We start from the raw sequence: 13,786 nt of genomic DNA, 5'->3' as shown, positions 1-13,786 counted from the left end.
TTATCGTTGGAGGTCTTTTGGTACAGACGTATGGTAAGCCGTAGAAGGTAAGCATTGATGTCTTTCTCTATTTTTTACATCCTTTAGTTGTGCCTTAAGTTGTTTTATGTGCCCCTGCTAGGTTTTGCATAGGAGGATGAGAGTATTTCCCAGATCTAAGAAGTTATGATCATACGGGACACCAAGGGCTGACGTTCAGTTGTTATAGCACCAATAAGTGAATTATATGTAATACTACAGGTTTGTGGTAATATATTAGGTGGAAATGGTTTATAAGAATTGATTTGGTTATCTATGACATGAAGTGCACTTATATTTTTGGTTAACCATCCAGAGAGTACTCAAGAGTTAAACGTGCTGGAGCTAGAGCAATTGAAGGATGGGTGATCTATAGGATTTTGACTGTCTTTTGAATGAATACCGGTAGTTTTTTTCATATCGATACGATTTGTCAGTCACTAAAATCTATTTTCTTATATATGTTGGGCTTGATTTTGGATCTAACATTCCAATGAGTTTAACAGCTATGATCATTTGGAATGTTGTAAATACCGAAAGCATATTTATACATTTTTCAGTGGCAACTAAAAAATTAGTGAAATATTCCAAGATGGTGATGCAAGGTAATGTTTCGGACATATTCTAGTCAAGGATGAGGTTGGTTTCTTGGGAAGGAGTTATTAATTGTAGAGATGATATTGGTGTCAAAATAAGCGATGCCAAAAAAAAAATGAGAAGGCTCAACCGGAGCTAAGGTATTTAACATTGATACTTCTTTATGAGGTGTTACACTTCAATTTTCAAAGCTATCAGTTAATTCAAATGTGTAACAAAGACACTTGTCTTAACACGCAGCAAGTAGAGTTGTTAACCAGTGAATCTCTCAGTTAGGTGATGTTGTTAGCCATAAGTATAGTCGGAAGATTGTTCACGTCTTGAACGACCACTTATTGAATCTCTTCCAACACACATCAGTGACAGAAATATTAAATATGAACCATAAATTGTTTTCCTCTCCCAACTCCTTCATTGTATTTTGGTTGCATATTACACATGTAAAAAAAGATGGATGGGTTTGGTGAAGTTTTTCAATAAGATGATATCTGTAAATAAAGCTTTGGTTTATGTTGTCATGTTTTATATGAATTTAAATATTTTAATTGTTTTTATGTATATTAATGATGATTAGTGGTAATAGTTTGATATAATTTAACTATTTTCTCCAATAACAGAAAAAGGTTTAACACTTGCATGAATCTGAGAGAGAGAGATATTCATCAGAGTTTCTCTTCAGTTTTCAACAACACATTACAACAAGAAATAAGACAACCTAAATATGATAATTAAACGAGAAAAGAAAATGACTAAAAGAGATCAAGAATTTCTGAAATGGAGGTGTTGCATAGGGGACAGTTTCCTCTTTGAACCCAAAGCTCTCTCGAACACAACCTGCAGAACGTATGACCACACGGGATAAACGCAGCTCCTTTGCTTCTTACCATACAAACACAACAACTTATCTCCGCCGCCGCTGCCGTCTCCTCCACCGCTCCTCTCTCATCTTCTTCCTCTCCGTCTCCTCCTCCTACCAAGTTCATTTGCCCTTCGTTCTCATCCAACAACTCCATCAACGACATCCTTGCCGGCTGCATGTCTGTCGTCACCGGCGGCGTTTCCTCTTCCCTCGCTGACAAAGCTCTCTCCTCCGCCAACACCGCTCCTAATTGTAACCTCCCCTCCGCCGTTACTCCGCCGCTGGGAGCAGACCCCGGTTGTGATTGTCCCCCTTCGTTTCTGGAGTTGGAGAGGAGAGAACCGAGCTGGTGACTGTCGTTATTGTCCCGGTTAAGGACAGGGGTATTCAAACTCGGGATAGGATTCGACGAGATCCAAACGGTAGCATTGCGTTTGAGGCGGAGCTTTTCACGGAGAGACTTCCAAGCGGTCTTGTCCCGGGGGCTGTAGTCGTGTCGGTGCTCTCTCTGCATTACATCAAGAAGTGTCCGATTTGATTGGTTCCTCGACGGCAGAGGCTGCGGCGAGGCTCCGTTTCTGTCGGCCATTAGAATAGCTTCAAGAGTCAATCCCGGTAACGAGCTCCGGCCAGTCTCCATACAATCTAGTAACGTCACTCTCAGCCTATCACCACCCTCCATTTGCATCATCTTTTACTGAGCTTAGAGAATATGAACTGAGAAAAGAAACAAGAAAATTCGTGTTAGAAAAAACAAAAAACAAAAGATTTCTCGGGAAAATCGAGGAGTGGAATAAACCCAGTATCTCAGCTTCCCTAACTCAGATATCTAGGAAATTGAAATCGAAGCTCAAAAAAAATATCAGAGTATCAACCCCTAGATGAAATCTTCCCGAGAAACAAAATGATTTTTCAATGTAAATAACATACACAAATTAAAAAACTTTGTTACCATAGAGGAAATTTTGCTGACCTTTTAATCCAAACTATTTTTACTTTTCTAAGCTAGCTTCGTTAGAAAAGCATAGTTTCCGGAGAAAATTTCCAGAGTTTCTTACAGTGAACAGATGAACACTTTGGCTTTCTTCGTTTGTAGCAGAATCCGAAATCCAAGAGCAGATCTGTAATAAATAGAATATACCTTTTAATTATTCTGGCAAAAGAAGAGAGAGAGTAATTCCGATTCTTATATTTCTTTAAAGATCAGTGTCAGACAGCAATCATAATACTTCACAGAAGAATATATAAATATATATATATATATATATAGAGATAGCTTTATTTACATAACATGATTGATACCTTTGAAGTTGAACTCTTTTCTTCTCGCTTTATCTTTATGTGAAAGAAGGAGAGTACTGTATATAAAAAATGTGTACAAGCACGAAGACGCCCACGATTGGTGGTGTTGGTGTAACGGGTAAGCGTTATTTACTGGACCATCAGGTTTTCAAATTACTTATTTACCCATCCATTTATGTGTCTTTATTGATAATTCTTTTGATTTTTAGTGTTATTTTCTTGTGGACCATAAGACCATAAGACCATAAGACCATAAGACCATAAGGGTATTTATTACAGTTTTGTACCCACACTACCGAAACTAACGATGGAGAGTCATTTGCTTGTCTGGAAATGGAAAATTTGTTAACCACATGACAATTGCATTCGATTCTTGTCGGTTTTCTCCGTTAACTTGTACTTCCGCTGAAGTTAAAATCTTAGTTTATGTTTTAATAGGATTGTACAATTCACATTTTGGGACAAAATATACAGTTAAGATTCAGGAGCAAATAATTAGAATACAAAAAGTATTACTTAAAATATATCTAATAAATTATGAGTAATTGGTTAGGGTCAAAAAACTTTTTGTAGTTAAAATCATTATCTAAATACTCATTAATTTGGATAAAGATTGATTTAGTACAAGTATTTTTTGCTATATTTTAATTATTTAATAATAAAGTTTGAAATACCTAAATAAGTAATTCGGATTTCAAGTTTTATTATTATTTATTTTTTTGATAAAAGGGTTTAAAGCTCAAGCCTTATATATGATCCAATTTATATAAATCTAAGAAATTTCAAACGAATATTGTTTCATCCAAATGAATGCAAGACTTTTTACAAAAAAAAAAAAGAATGTAAGACCGAAATTTTACCCACATAACATGATTAATTTTGGAAATTTTGTTAATGTCTTCAATCTTTTTAATTGTGGTATAAACGTGATTTGCGTAGTACATTTATTATATGTTTTATAAGCAGTTGTTGTCGGCCTTACAATTTGTATGTAAGAAGTTGGTGACCGGTTGGATGTTAAAAATGGTAAAACTCACTCCATTTACATTCGTCTCAAGATTCATCATTTCATCCTATTTAAAATTCATATCCGCTTAGAATTATTTTAAACTTATATTAGGAATATCTATTTAGATCTACAAATTATGCACTAATCCATTTAAATTTATTTAGACTTATTTTTTTGCCAAATTCCGAAGTCAAGTTTTTTTTTTTGTCAAAACTGTAAAATCAGATTTTTCTGCCAAAACCGTAAAAATATGTGTTTTCGACAAAACCGTAAAATCGATTTTTTTGCCAAAATTAAAAATTGTATTTTTCGTCAAAATTGAAAAATCAGAATTTTTCCGTCAAAACCAGCAAAATCGAATTTTTCGCCAAAACTACACAATCACATTTTCCTACGAATAATAATTAATTAAATATATTAAGTTAAAATGATCTCCACTAATTCTAAGAAGAACCTTGTTTAATAAATGGGTCTTCGCAAAATTAGCCGTTTAAAAATCATTAAATTTAATCGATCTAAATGGACATTTATTTTTAAAACCCATTAAAAACCAGCGGAAAGAACCGTTATAACATTCTTAATGACCGGATACCTTGTGTTAATCTAAATTTAAAGTTTTGTGGATTTGATTGTTAGTCCAGCAGCTTGTGAAAATGATCATTATAAGTTCATTAATCGTAAACCTTTGTTCTACGAGTTAGACCTGACGAGGAAGAATTGGTCTGGACTGATCCGGTTTTACATTTGTGATAAACATGACTCATGACGATGCTTTCAGAGTTTGTAATAGTATTGAATAGAGGAAACAGTACCAAACAACAACTACCCCTAACAACTTCAGTTAGGCTTAACCATATTTACGGACTAACTAATCCACTAATGAGATAAATATGTTTCATGTTTTCCCCGTTATAGTTTAATATTTAATTAGAGTTTTACTCTCCACTTTTCACAAAAACTGTTATTTATACACAAAAAAACATTTGTGATAGTCACAAACGACAACGAGGGTGCCTCGTTTGTTCAGAACATAAAAGGCCCAAACACATTGATGAAGACCATCATGTTGGAGCAAGACTAATACCCATAACATCATTCGTACCATGATTTTCGGTTTGATTTGTGAGAATTGAGATTCTTTAAACACTTCTATATTTTGATCAGCGCTTCAAAAATATAGATTTCCTTCCGGCTAATAACAATGGCTGATGTGAATTAGTGTTTTGGTTTTGATGTACAATATTAAGTTAAAAAGTCGCTTTATATCGAAGAAAAGTATGATTTATTTTTAAAATTATATAATTTATCATTTAGTCTATTTGAGATTTTGTATGTACAATTTTATGTTACAATATTATCTATATAGTTGTAAGACATAAGTTTATTTGACATCTTCTGAACTAATTTAATAGTATAGATTTATAAGGGTTTTAATAACTTTTAAAAATATTTTTGTACCCAACTCAAATTCGCGGTCAAACGATAAATCCGGTGGCTGTATATAATCCAGTTTGGATTTAGTTAAAACCTTTATAAACCCAATAAAATTTGGTAAAGTCTAAAAATTTGTCATTATCCTACGATGTTCAAAAGATTCAACATACAATATTTTATGCATGTATTTTTCGTATTTAACATATGTTGATAAGTATATTCTTCCAAATTTGGAAATAATTTATCATATTCTTTAATTATTATGCCAAATATTTTGAATTTCTGATAATAAAATGGGATAAGAATTTATTTTAAATATTACTAAAGATTTTAGGTTGACGAAAAAAATTAAAATGTTTTAAAAACATTTCTAAATCGATGTATCAAAATATAAATTTTTATTACCTATATTTTTTTTTTTTTTTTTTTTTGTCATCAGCAGAAAAACAAACACACTCTCATCCGGTCGCTGAAAACCATGCCGGCAACTCTGCATCCATGTGAACAACAAAAGACGGTTGTGTCCTGGCACTACGTGCTAGTCGATCCGCCTGCATATTCTGCTGTCTTGGTACATGAATAATGTCTGAGTTGATGAAACCGTCTTTAAGGGTCTTTATATCTTTCAAATAACTTGCAAAAGCTGGCCATTCCTCTGGTTCCGAAACCATCTTTACCAATTGAGAACAATCCGTTGCAAACGTAACCCTGAACTGACGCAAATTTTTCATACTTTCCATTGCCCATATCAGAGCCTCTACCTCCGAGTGGAGGGGAGAAAGACTTGCTCTGACATTCCGTGCTCCCATCAAACTGTCGAAACCTTCTAAAGTACTATACCAACCTTGGCCGGAGAAACTGTCTTTGTCTTTCCACGAACCATCTATGAAACACCAACGTCCTGGTATTGCCGTCTGTGGTACTACCTCAACTTGTCGCACCAAATTCTGTGTATCTGCGTTTTGTGCCTCCATCCAAAGTGTTGATTCTGTCTCTGCCAGTTTCAAAGTATCTCTCGGATCCACATCTAAGTTACTGAAAACCTTATTATTCCTTCCTTTCCAGATGTACCATAGAATCCAAGCATACTGATAAGTTTCCATCTTCGGATCAATATATTAGGAAATTTAACAGACCATATCAAGAATTACGCGTCATATCTAGTACTCCCTCCGTTTCATTTTATTTGTCGTTCTAGATTTATGCACACAAATTAAGAAAACATATGATTTTGTATATTTCAAAAATAAAAACACAATTACCTATACACCTAACCATATTTCAACCAATAGAAAAATAAAATGGATAATATCTTTAATAAATTTTGCATTGAAACTCTAAAACGACACTTATTTTGAAACGGAAAATTTTCCCTACAACGACAATTAAATCGAAAAAGAGGGAGTATAACTGAGTCAATACCTATTCAAAATCTTAATATAATTTATTATATTACTTTTAAACGAATAATATGATTAAATAAATTAGGAAAAATTTCTAATTTTGGTATTGTTAAAGTTGTTATTTAGAAGATAAAATATATAGATATGAGTAGAGATTAATTTATATTTCTAAATTTCTAAATTATTTTCAGAGATTGTAATCGATATCTAAATTTTTATTCCCAAATTGGTTGTGATATTTGTTGATCCCGATGATTCTATGTGGAAGCAAACAACTGTATTATTGTGATCTACGAGTTGCACAATTTTACAACTTTTGACAAAAGAGGAGTTCAAATTGGCACAATTTTACAACTTTTGACAAAAGAGGAGTTCGAATGGGCAAAGACTTTGTTTTTTATGATCAACATATTCAAAAAGTTGCAAAAGCTCAAAGACACTACAAACTCTGCAAAAAGAGGGACAATTATGTATATATTCTACAATAAAAATATTTTTGGAATATAGTACATCGTTTTCAAAACCTTTGAAAAAGACATTAAGATGCTAATTTTTCACATTGTCAAACATGGGTGATGGTGTAGAAAACAAGACAGAAGAGCTACCACATCATAAACAAGTTTTGTACAGAGCTACTAGAGCTCAAAGGCGTCAAATCGTGTCTATGAAGAGGCAACATCCTGTTTCAGGCAAGCATCCAATACTTGCAACAGATCAATATGGCCTAAATATCAGCTCTGACTGGAATGATACAGCAAACAGTAAATTTTATACAGTTTTTGAATTTATTTTAAATATATAGCTTATAATCTCTGTTTTCTATTTTGTGTGTAAGTTCAAAGATTTATGTTTATAAATTTTAAGTTTACCATAACCAATCCCGCAGTGCGTGTGAAGGTTATCAGTAAATAGAGGAATGATTCTGCAAGAAACCGTGAAGAAACATAGATGTTCTTTGGTGATGAAAAAGTTAGATTAATATTTATGATGAAATTAGAATTTTGATCCTTGGAGTTTTTCTAATAACTAAATGTATGTTTTATTACATGGATCCACCATTCAAGGAATGATTGTAGATGAAAAATCATGATATCAAATCGAACCATTATGGGTGAAAGTGAATGGTATTAGATATATAATTTCAAACTTGTTCACAATTTCAGGAAATTTAGGACTACAAAAAACCAATTCCATTCTATCATGGAAGAAAATATGGTTATTAAAAAGGTCACAACAACAACAAAATACAACTACATTGAAACCTCTATAAATTAATAATGTTGGGATTACATCAAAATTATAATTGTATTATGGTTTTAAAGATTCTAAAACCATACCAGGAGGCCTTGCACATCCTATACACTCATGTAGGTATGTTTACTAAAGTGTACTGTTGAATCTTCTTTTACTAATTTAATTATTATGAGATACTGATATGAATATGTAAATTTTACATGGGATTATCTACTAATTCACGTACTCCTGACTTAATCAATAGACATCTATGGATCTATGGTTTGTGTTGGGGAACTTGAAGAAGTTGGAGAGCCTGGAGGCCTGATAAAACCAAAAATAGTTTTTATCTTAGTAAGTCCAGTGTAAGTGATATGGTTTATTAAATCCAATATTTTCGTTTAATTATATGTGTAGTCTATTTTAAATTGTAGAACTCTTCAAAATTTCAGGTATACTCATGTTAAGTATATTGCGTATGAAAGTAATGCTCTCGAGATAGATGCTTATTGGAATTCTACCAGAGCAAATGTTGTTTTGTGTGTTTTAAGTTTTTGGCAAATTGAAAGGAGAGCAAATGTTGTTTTGTATGTTTTAAGTTTTTGGCAAATGAAGGGACCAAGGTAGGAAATATTTATATTTCATAACTGTAATGTCCACTTTACTTAAACGTCCTTACATAAATATAACATTTTTTTATTAGGGAGATTCAAATTCATTACCAATATTAAAGAATGTTCGAAGATTGAATTTGAACCCAACATTCCAGAGATTGAAGGTTTTAGGAAGCTGTAAGAACATATCTATTTTAAAATAACACGAGTTTGTTCATATAATAAAAAGATGTCAATTGTGTGTTGAATAATTGGAACATTGTTTGTAGGATTCTAGAAAATGCTTATTAGTGACGTGCAACAAGTACACTAAGGGATGATGAGGATGTATGGTCTTTAATTTTGTGGCAGCTATTGTTTAAAAGTTTTTGGTTTCAGTTTTTGTTTTTGCTTATCAATATTAGTTGGTTTTTTTACTTAAACTTATGTGATTTTCTATCTGCTATTTAAATTCTATATGATCGATTAGCAGTATTGAGGTAATTTTCTACTTTGTGTTTTAATAGACAAAACAAAAGAGTCGACATAATATATGCTAACCTGATTAGTAGACGACCAAGCGGCTAAATTTTGACAGTAACAAAGTTTTTTAAAAAAAGAACTTACGGATAGAGATGAAAACTTAATCTCAATCAAGGTAGCATCCAAATAAGAGCAACCGGTAAAGACCAATTACTTCATTTGGTATTCCAAAATGGCACCACAGATAAGAGAAAACAACGTCTCAGAATAAACACTTGTTTAACGATAAATGACCGACATCCTCGCTTATTCTTCAAGCAAAATAGTTTTCAACATAATTCTTCCTGTTACAAAATCACTCAACAAAAGTAAAGTATCCTGGAGGAGATTAAGCTCCTCAAAAGAGAAAATAAGACTATAAAAGTCCAAACGATCCAGATTCACTAGAAAAATGCAATTTTGAAGGAATTTGTATGTTCAAAATGCCATAAAATAAGAGTATATTGATATCAATGCAAATAAAATTAGAGAGAAAACGAAATTGAGTCTGCATACTAAAGTAAAGGATCAAACTAAGACAAAACGAATGTCATTAGAGGGGGAAAAAATGAAAACAAAGCAAGACTCAGACCATCACAACATAAAGAACAAATCCACAAGACTATCTACCCACTGAACAACCTTTCAATTACTCCACCAAATAATGGGAAGATGAGGAACCAATGAATACCTCTGGGCATTCGCAAAAGGCTGTGAGATCCATTGAATGACAGAGACATGAGGCGAGGAAGACCAATAGACGAGACTGCATGTTGCAGTAATGCCATTACAAGACCCAAAACAAGCATCAACAAACCAACCTTTAAGATTGAAGGAGAAGATAAGAGCTCAGCTTTAAAATCCATGGGAGCGAAGTCAGAGAGGAGATGAAATGCCAAATAACTCTTGAGGCAGAGCACACTGGTATTTGATAAAATCTCGTATTTATATTTGAACTCAGAAATGAATCTGATGAATAGGACATCATGTTGAAATGTGAGAAGGAGATGCATAATCCGTCAGAGAACACATGTCTATCCAAGATGGAATTTACATAGATGGGATATGATTTGCGGAGGGTGAAAGTTTTGATGCGATATAAAGATCTGATGGAGGAGGAGGTTCTAATGGGAGATGAGGGTGGGTCAGGAGGTTATGGAGGGTTGGGCTCCAACAACTGACTGTAATCCATCTTGGGACATGTCCTAAGTTAGTTTTTTTTTTGTTTAAAAACAGTTAAGGAAGAAAATAAGTGAATTGAAATTAGTACAATAACAAAATTAGTGTATAAATATGCAAAATAAAAATTGTTCAAGTGAGGCCACTTCCACACATGTCTTCTGTCTCATCTTCATCTTTCACCTCTCACCTCGGACGCTGCAACTTCTGATGACCACGTGTGGTGGCTGAGCGGTTAGTGCCATTGCTGGTCCAGTTTGATTCTCTTCTTCTTCTTTTGTTATAGAATTTTTTTTGTTAGTTTCCTTTGTGGTTGCGAATCTGATCATATGGGAGGTTCTGGTCCGAAGAGTTCTTGTTTCATCGTTGTCGTTACGGTGGTCGTGGACTTGGTTATCCATGTTTGTGTCTACTAGGTTAGATATACATGTCTTTTCTCGCTTAAGCTGGTTTGGAGAAGCAAAAGGCTTGTGTTTTGTCATCAGTCCTGCAGTGATCTTGGGCTGTTTGGTCGGGGTCCAACACCGGTGAAGCAAGATGGTCACTTCTGGTCTGGAGTGTCTCCTGTTTTCGGCCTTTCCTTCGCAGTTAGTGTCTCATGGATTTAGATTAAGGTCTAGGGTAGTGGGTGGCTTGATTTTGTGATGAGAATGAGAATGATTGGACTCAGTTTGTATCTTTGATCTAGTTCACGTGGAGGTAATAGCCGGTTCAAAATATGTGGTTATGTATATTTCGAGTCATTTCAATTATTTGCTTGGCATGGTTCTAAATCTCTAACATATTTAACTCCATACTCTCTCTATCTTATTTCCTGATGGGATATGTATGAATGATATTGGAATATATTAAATACTATGTTTTGTTTCAATAAATTTCGGTGGTCGCTGTTCTGATTCGTGACAAAAGTGTCTCTCCTGATTCTCATGTGAAGATCCAAATGGTTTTATTTGTGTTACAAGATAGAGCTATTGGGATATCGATTGAGGCTGTGCGAGCTTTGAGGCTCCGACAAAGTGGTTCTTTGGATATAAAGTTTCTTCAAGTCCATAACAAAAGTTTGATTGAATTGTTTCTATCCGTAATTTCAGTGCCGGCTTAGGATAGGGGGCGGTCAGTGTGACCGCCCCAGAGCCCACTTCAAATAATCTTTTTTCGGTTTATTAACATACATAATATTAATCGAACAACTATAATTGTTTTAGTTACTTACGTATATATGCATGTGGTCTCGAAGGTTAAATGATATACAGTAGAACCTCTATAAATTAATACTCGATAAATTAATAATCTCTATAAATTAATAAATTTTGTTAGTCCCAACTTGGGCCGGTGTAAAATATGATACAAATCGATAAAATAATAAGATAATAATATTTTTGAAACTCCCATGTAAATATATAGTCCCATTAAAATCATAAATTAATAATCTATCGATATATATTTTTATATAAGTACAAACTAAACATTATATTGTTATTTTTATATTTACAATAAAAATACATCTATTTTCTTAATATTTCAATATTTTTTGATAATATTTCGTAAAATTATATCGAAAATCACATAACAATTTTAGGAAACATAAAAATATACACCAAATAAGATAATAAAGCGATATTAAAGTCAAATTTCTTATAAAAAAATTAAAATCTATATATGGTAAAATCAAATGTTTTCTTATTTTATAAACAAAAATAGAAAAAATAGAAAAAAATATATAAAAGGAAACTTCTCTAAATTAATATCTCTATAAATTAATAAAATTTTAAAGTCTCAACATTATTAATTTATAGAGGTTCTACTGTATGTGTTATTATAGGGCCAAAAAAATCATTTTAGTAAGTGTTTAAATATTAAAAATTAATAACCATAGGGTCCAAAAAATATTTTTGTCCAAGGGTCCATATTGGTATTGAGCCGGCCCTGCGTAATTTAACAATATATTTTCCTCGATTGTCGCTATCAATAGTAGATATTCTTCGAACGAGACATCCAACTTAAGTTTTAGTATTCTTTATCTTCATTTTTCATATTTTTATTGTTTGCATTATTGATTTAGTTTGTCTAGTTCCGAGGAGATTTACGGCTTATGACTTTGGAAGAAATATATTTATTGTTTGCTTTTTTTTTTTAAAAAAACAATCATGTTTCTTTCTTAAATTAAATATTATCTATTCTTGATAGGTGATTAATTTTTACTAGGTGATTGGCCTGCAGATGCGGGCATAAATAATTTATACTCCATCCGTTTCATAATAGATGAAGTTTTAGGAAGTTTTGATGTTTCAAAATAAATGATGTTTTTATTTTTCAATGTAACTTTTTATTTTATCAAAAACTGTGTAACCAATGATATTCTATAGTATATTTTGTAGTTGGTTTAATTGTTTTAAATTTATATTTTAATCATATTTTAAAAAATAAAAAACAATTTTCTTAATAATTGTGCATAACCTAAAACTTCAACTATTTTGGAACAGAGGGAGTATTACTTATTAATATATTTATTACTAAATAGAGTTTATAATGAAAAATTATTATTTATGTTTTCATCTAAAATTTTCAGGTCTTGTAAATTTATATGTACACTAAAATATATTTAGAAATTATACTTTATTTTAAAATTTATTCCCTTTTTAATTATATAAAAATTGAAATATTTACTTGGTTAATATTTAGTTATGTGTTTTGTCATCTAAGATAATTTTTGTCTTTTGATATTATTTGTACACTAAAATATAATAATAAATTATCTTTTTATTTTAAAATTAATTCCCTTTTCAATTATATAAATATTAAAATTTTACTTGATTAACTTTTAGTTATGTGTTTTTTTTTTTTTTTAATTTTTAACTCTTTTATTATAAACTTTTTTACAGAAAACAACACAATATGTATAAGAAATATTTTAATTTTAATATATATTTTAAGACTTTAGATAATTTTTAATATTATTAAAAATTAAAAATATGACTTGATTAACATTTAGTTATGTGTTATGTGTTTTTAATTTTGTAGTTCTTTTATTATAATATTGTTACAGAAAACAACACAAATGTATAAGAACTATTTTTATTTTAATATATATTTTTAGATTTTAGAGAATTCTTAATATTATTAATTTTAATAATTTATCTAATCAAAAGAATTAAAATTCATTTTTTACTTTGTGGCTAATTTATTCGTTGTATTCATTAAGGATATAAATGATATTAACCATTCTAACTTTTTAGTTTAAAATATATTTTTTGATTTTGGATAATTCTATTTTTATTTTGTGGCTGATTTATATGTTGTCTCCATTAAGGGATTAAATTCGTTTTTATTTTATGTGTAACTTTTATTTTTATTTATTAATGGTATAAAAGATATTAACCACTCTAACTTTTAACGTAAGAGTTCCGTTGCGAAAAATCACTTAATTGATTAACTTTTAGTTATGTGTTTTTTAATTTTGAACTCTTTTATTATAATATTTTTACAGAAAACAACATAATATGTATAAGAACTCTTTTTATTTTAATATATATTTTTAGATTTTAGATAATTCTTAATATTATTACTTTTAATAATTTATTTAATCAGAAGAATTAAAATTTGATTCTTATTTGGTGGCCAATTTATATGTTGTATA

At 31.2% G+C, this 13,786-nt stretch overlaps 1 protein-coding gene across 2 annotated transcripts; it reads right to left on the bottom strand.

Annotated features, from left to right (window-relative positions):
- Positions 1–1,198: 1,198 nt before the first annotated feature.
- On the bottom strand, positions 1,199–2,887 carry LOC108856621 (putative E3 ubiquitin-protein ligase XBAT35). 2 transcript variants are annotated; one of them, XM_018630470.2, is made up of 3 exons: positions 2,777–2,887; positions 2,448–2,595; positions 1,199–2,191 (listed from the first exon to the last, which is right to left on the bottom strand). In XM_018630470.2, exon 3 carries the CDS (start codon positions 2,163–2,165, stop codon positions 1,365–1,367), a length of 801 nt encoding a protein of 266 aa, XP_018485972.1. In that variant the 5' UTR covers positions 2,166–2,191; positions 2,448–2,595; positions 2,777–2,887; the 3' UTR covers positions 1,199–1,364. The 2 variants fall into 2 exon arrangements, with proteins under 2 accessions (XP_018485972.1, XP_018485971.1); XM_018630469.2 differs by having other exon boundaries at positions 2,533–2,595.
- Positions 2,888–13,786: the final 10,899 nt, after the last annotated feature.

This window comes from Raphanus sativus, chromosome 5 (assembly GCF_000801105.2).
Source record: "Raphanus sativus cultivar WK10039 chromosome 5, ASM80110v3, whole genome shotgun sequence".
NCBI classification, from domain to species: domain Eukaryota; kingdom Viridiplantae; phylum Streptophyta; class Magnoliopsida; order Brassicales; family Brassicaceae; genus Raphanus; species Raphanus sativus.
Note: the sequence above shows the minus strand (reverse complement) of the source record. Positions and strands in the feature narration are given on the sequence as shown.

Coding starts and splice junctions, on each gene's coding strand:
- LOC108856621 (XM_018630470.2), bottom strand. CDS start 2,165: ATGATGCAAATGGAGGGTGGTGATAGGCTGAGAGTGACGTTACTAGAT.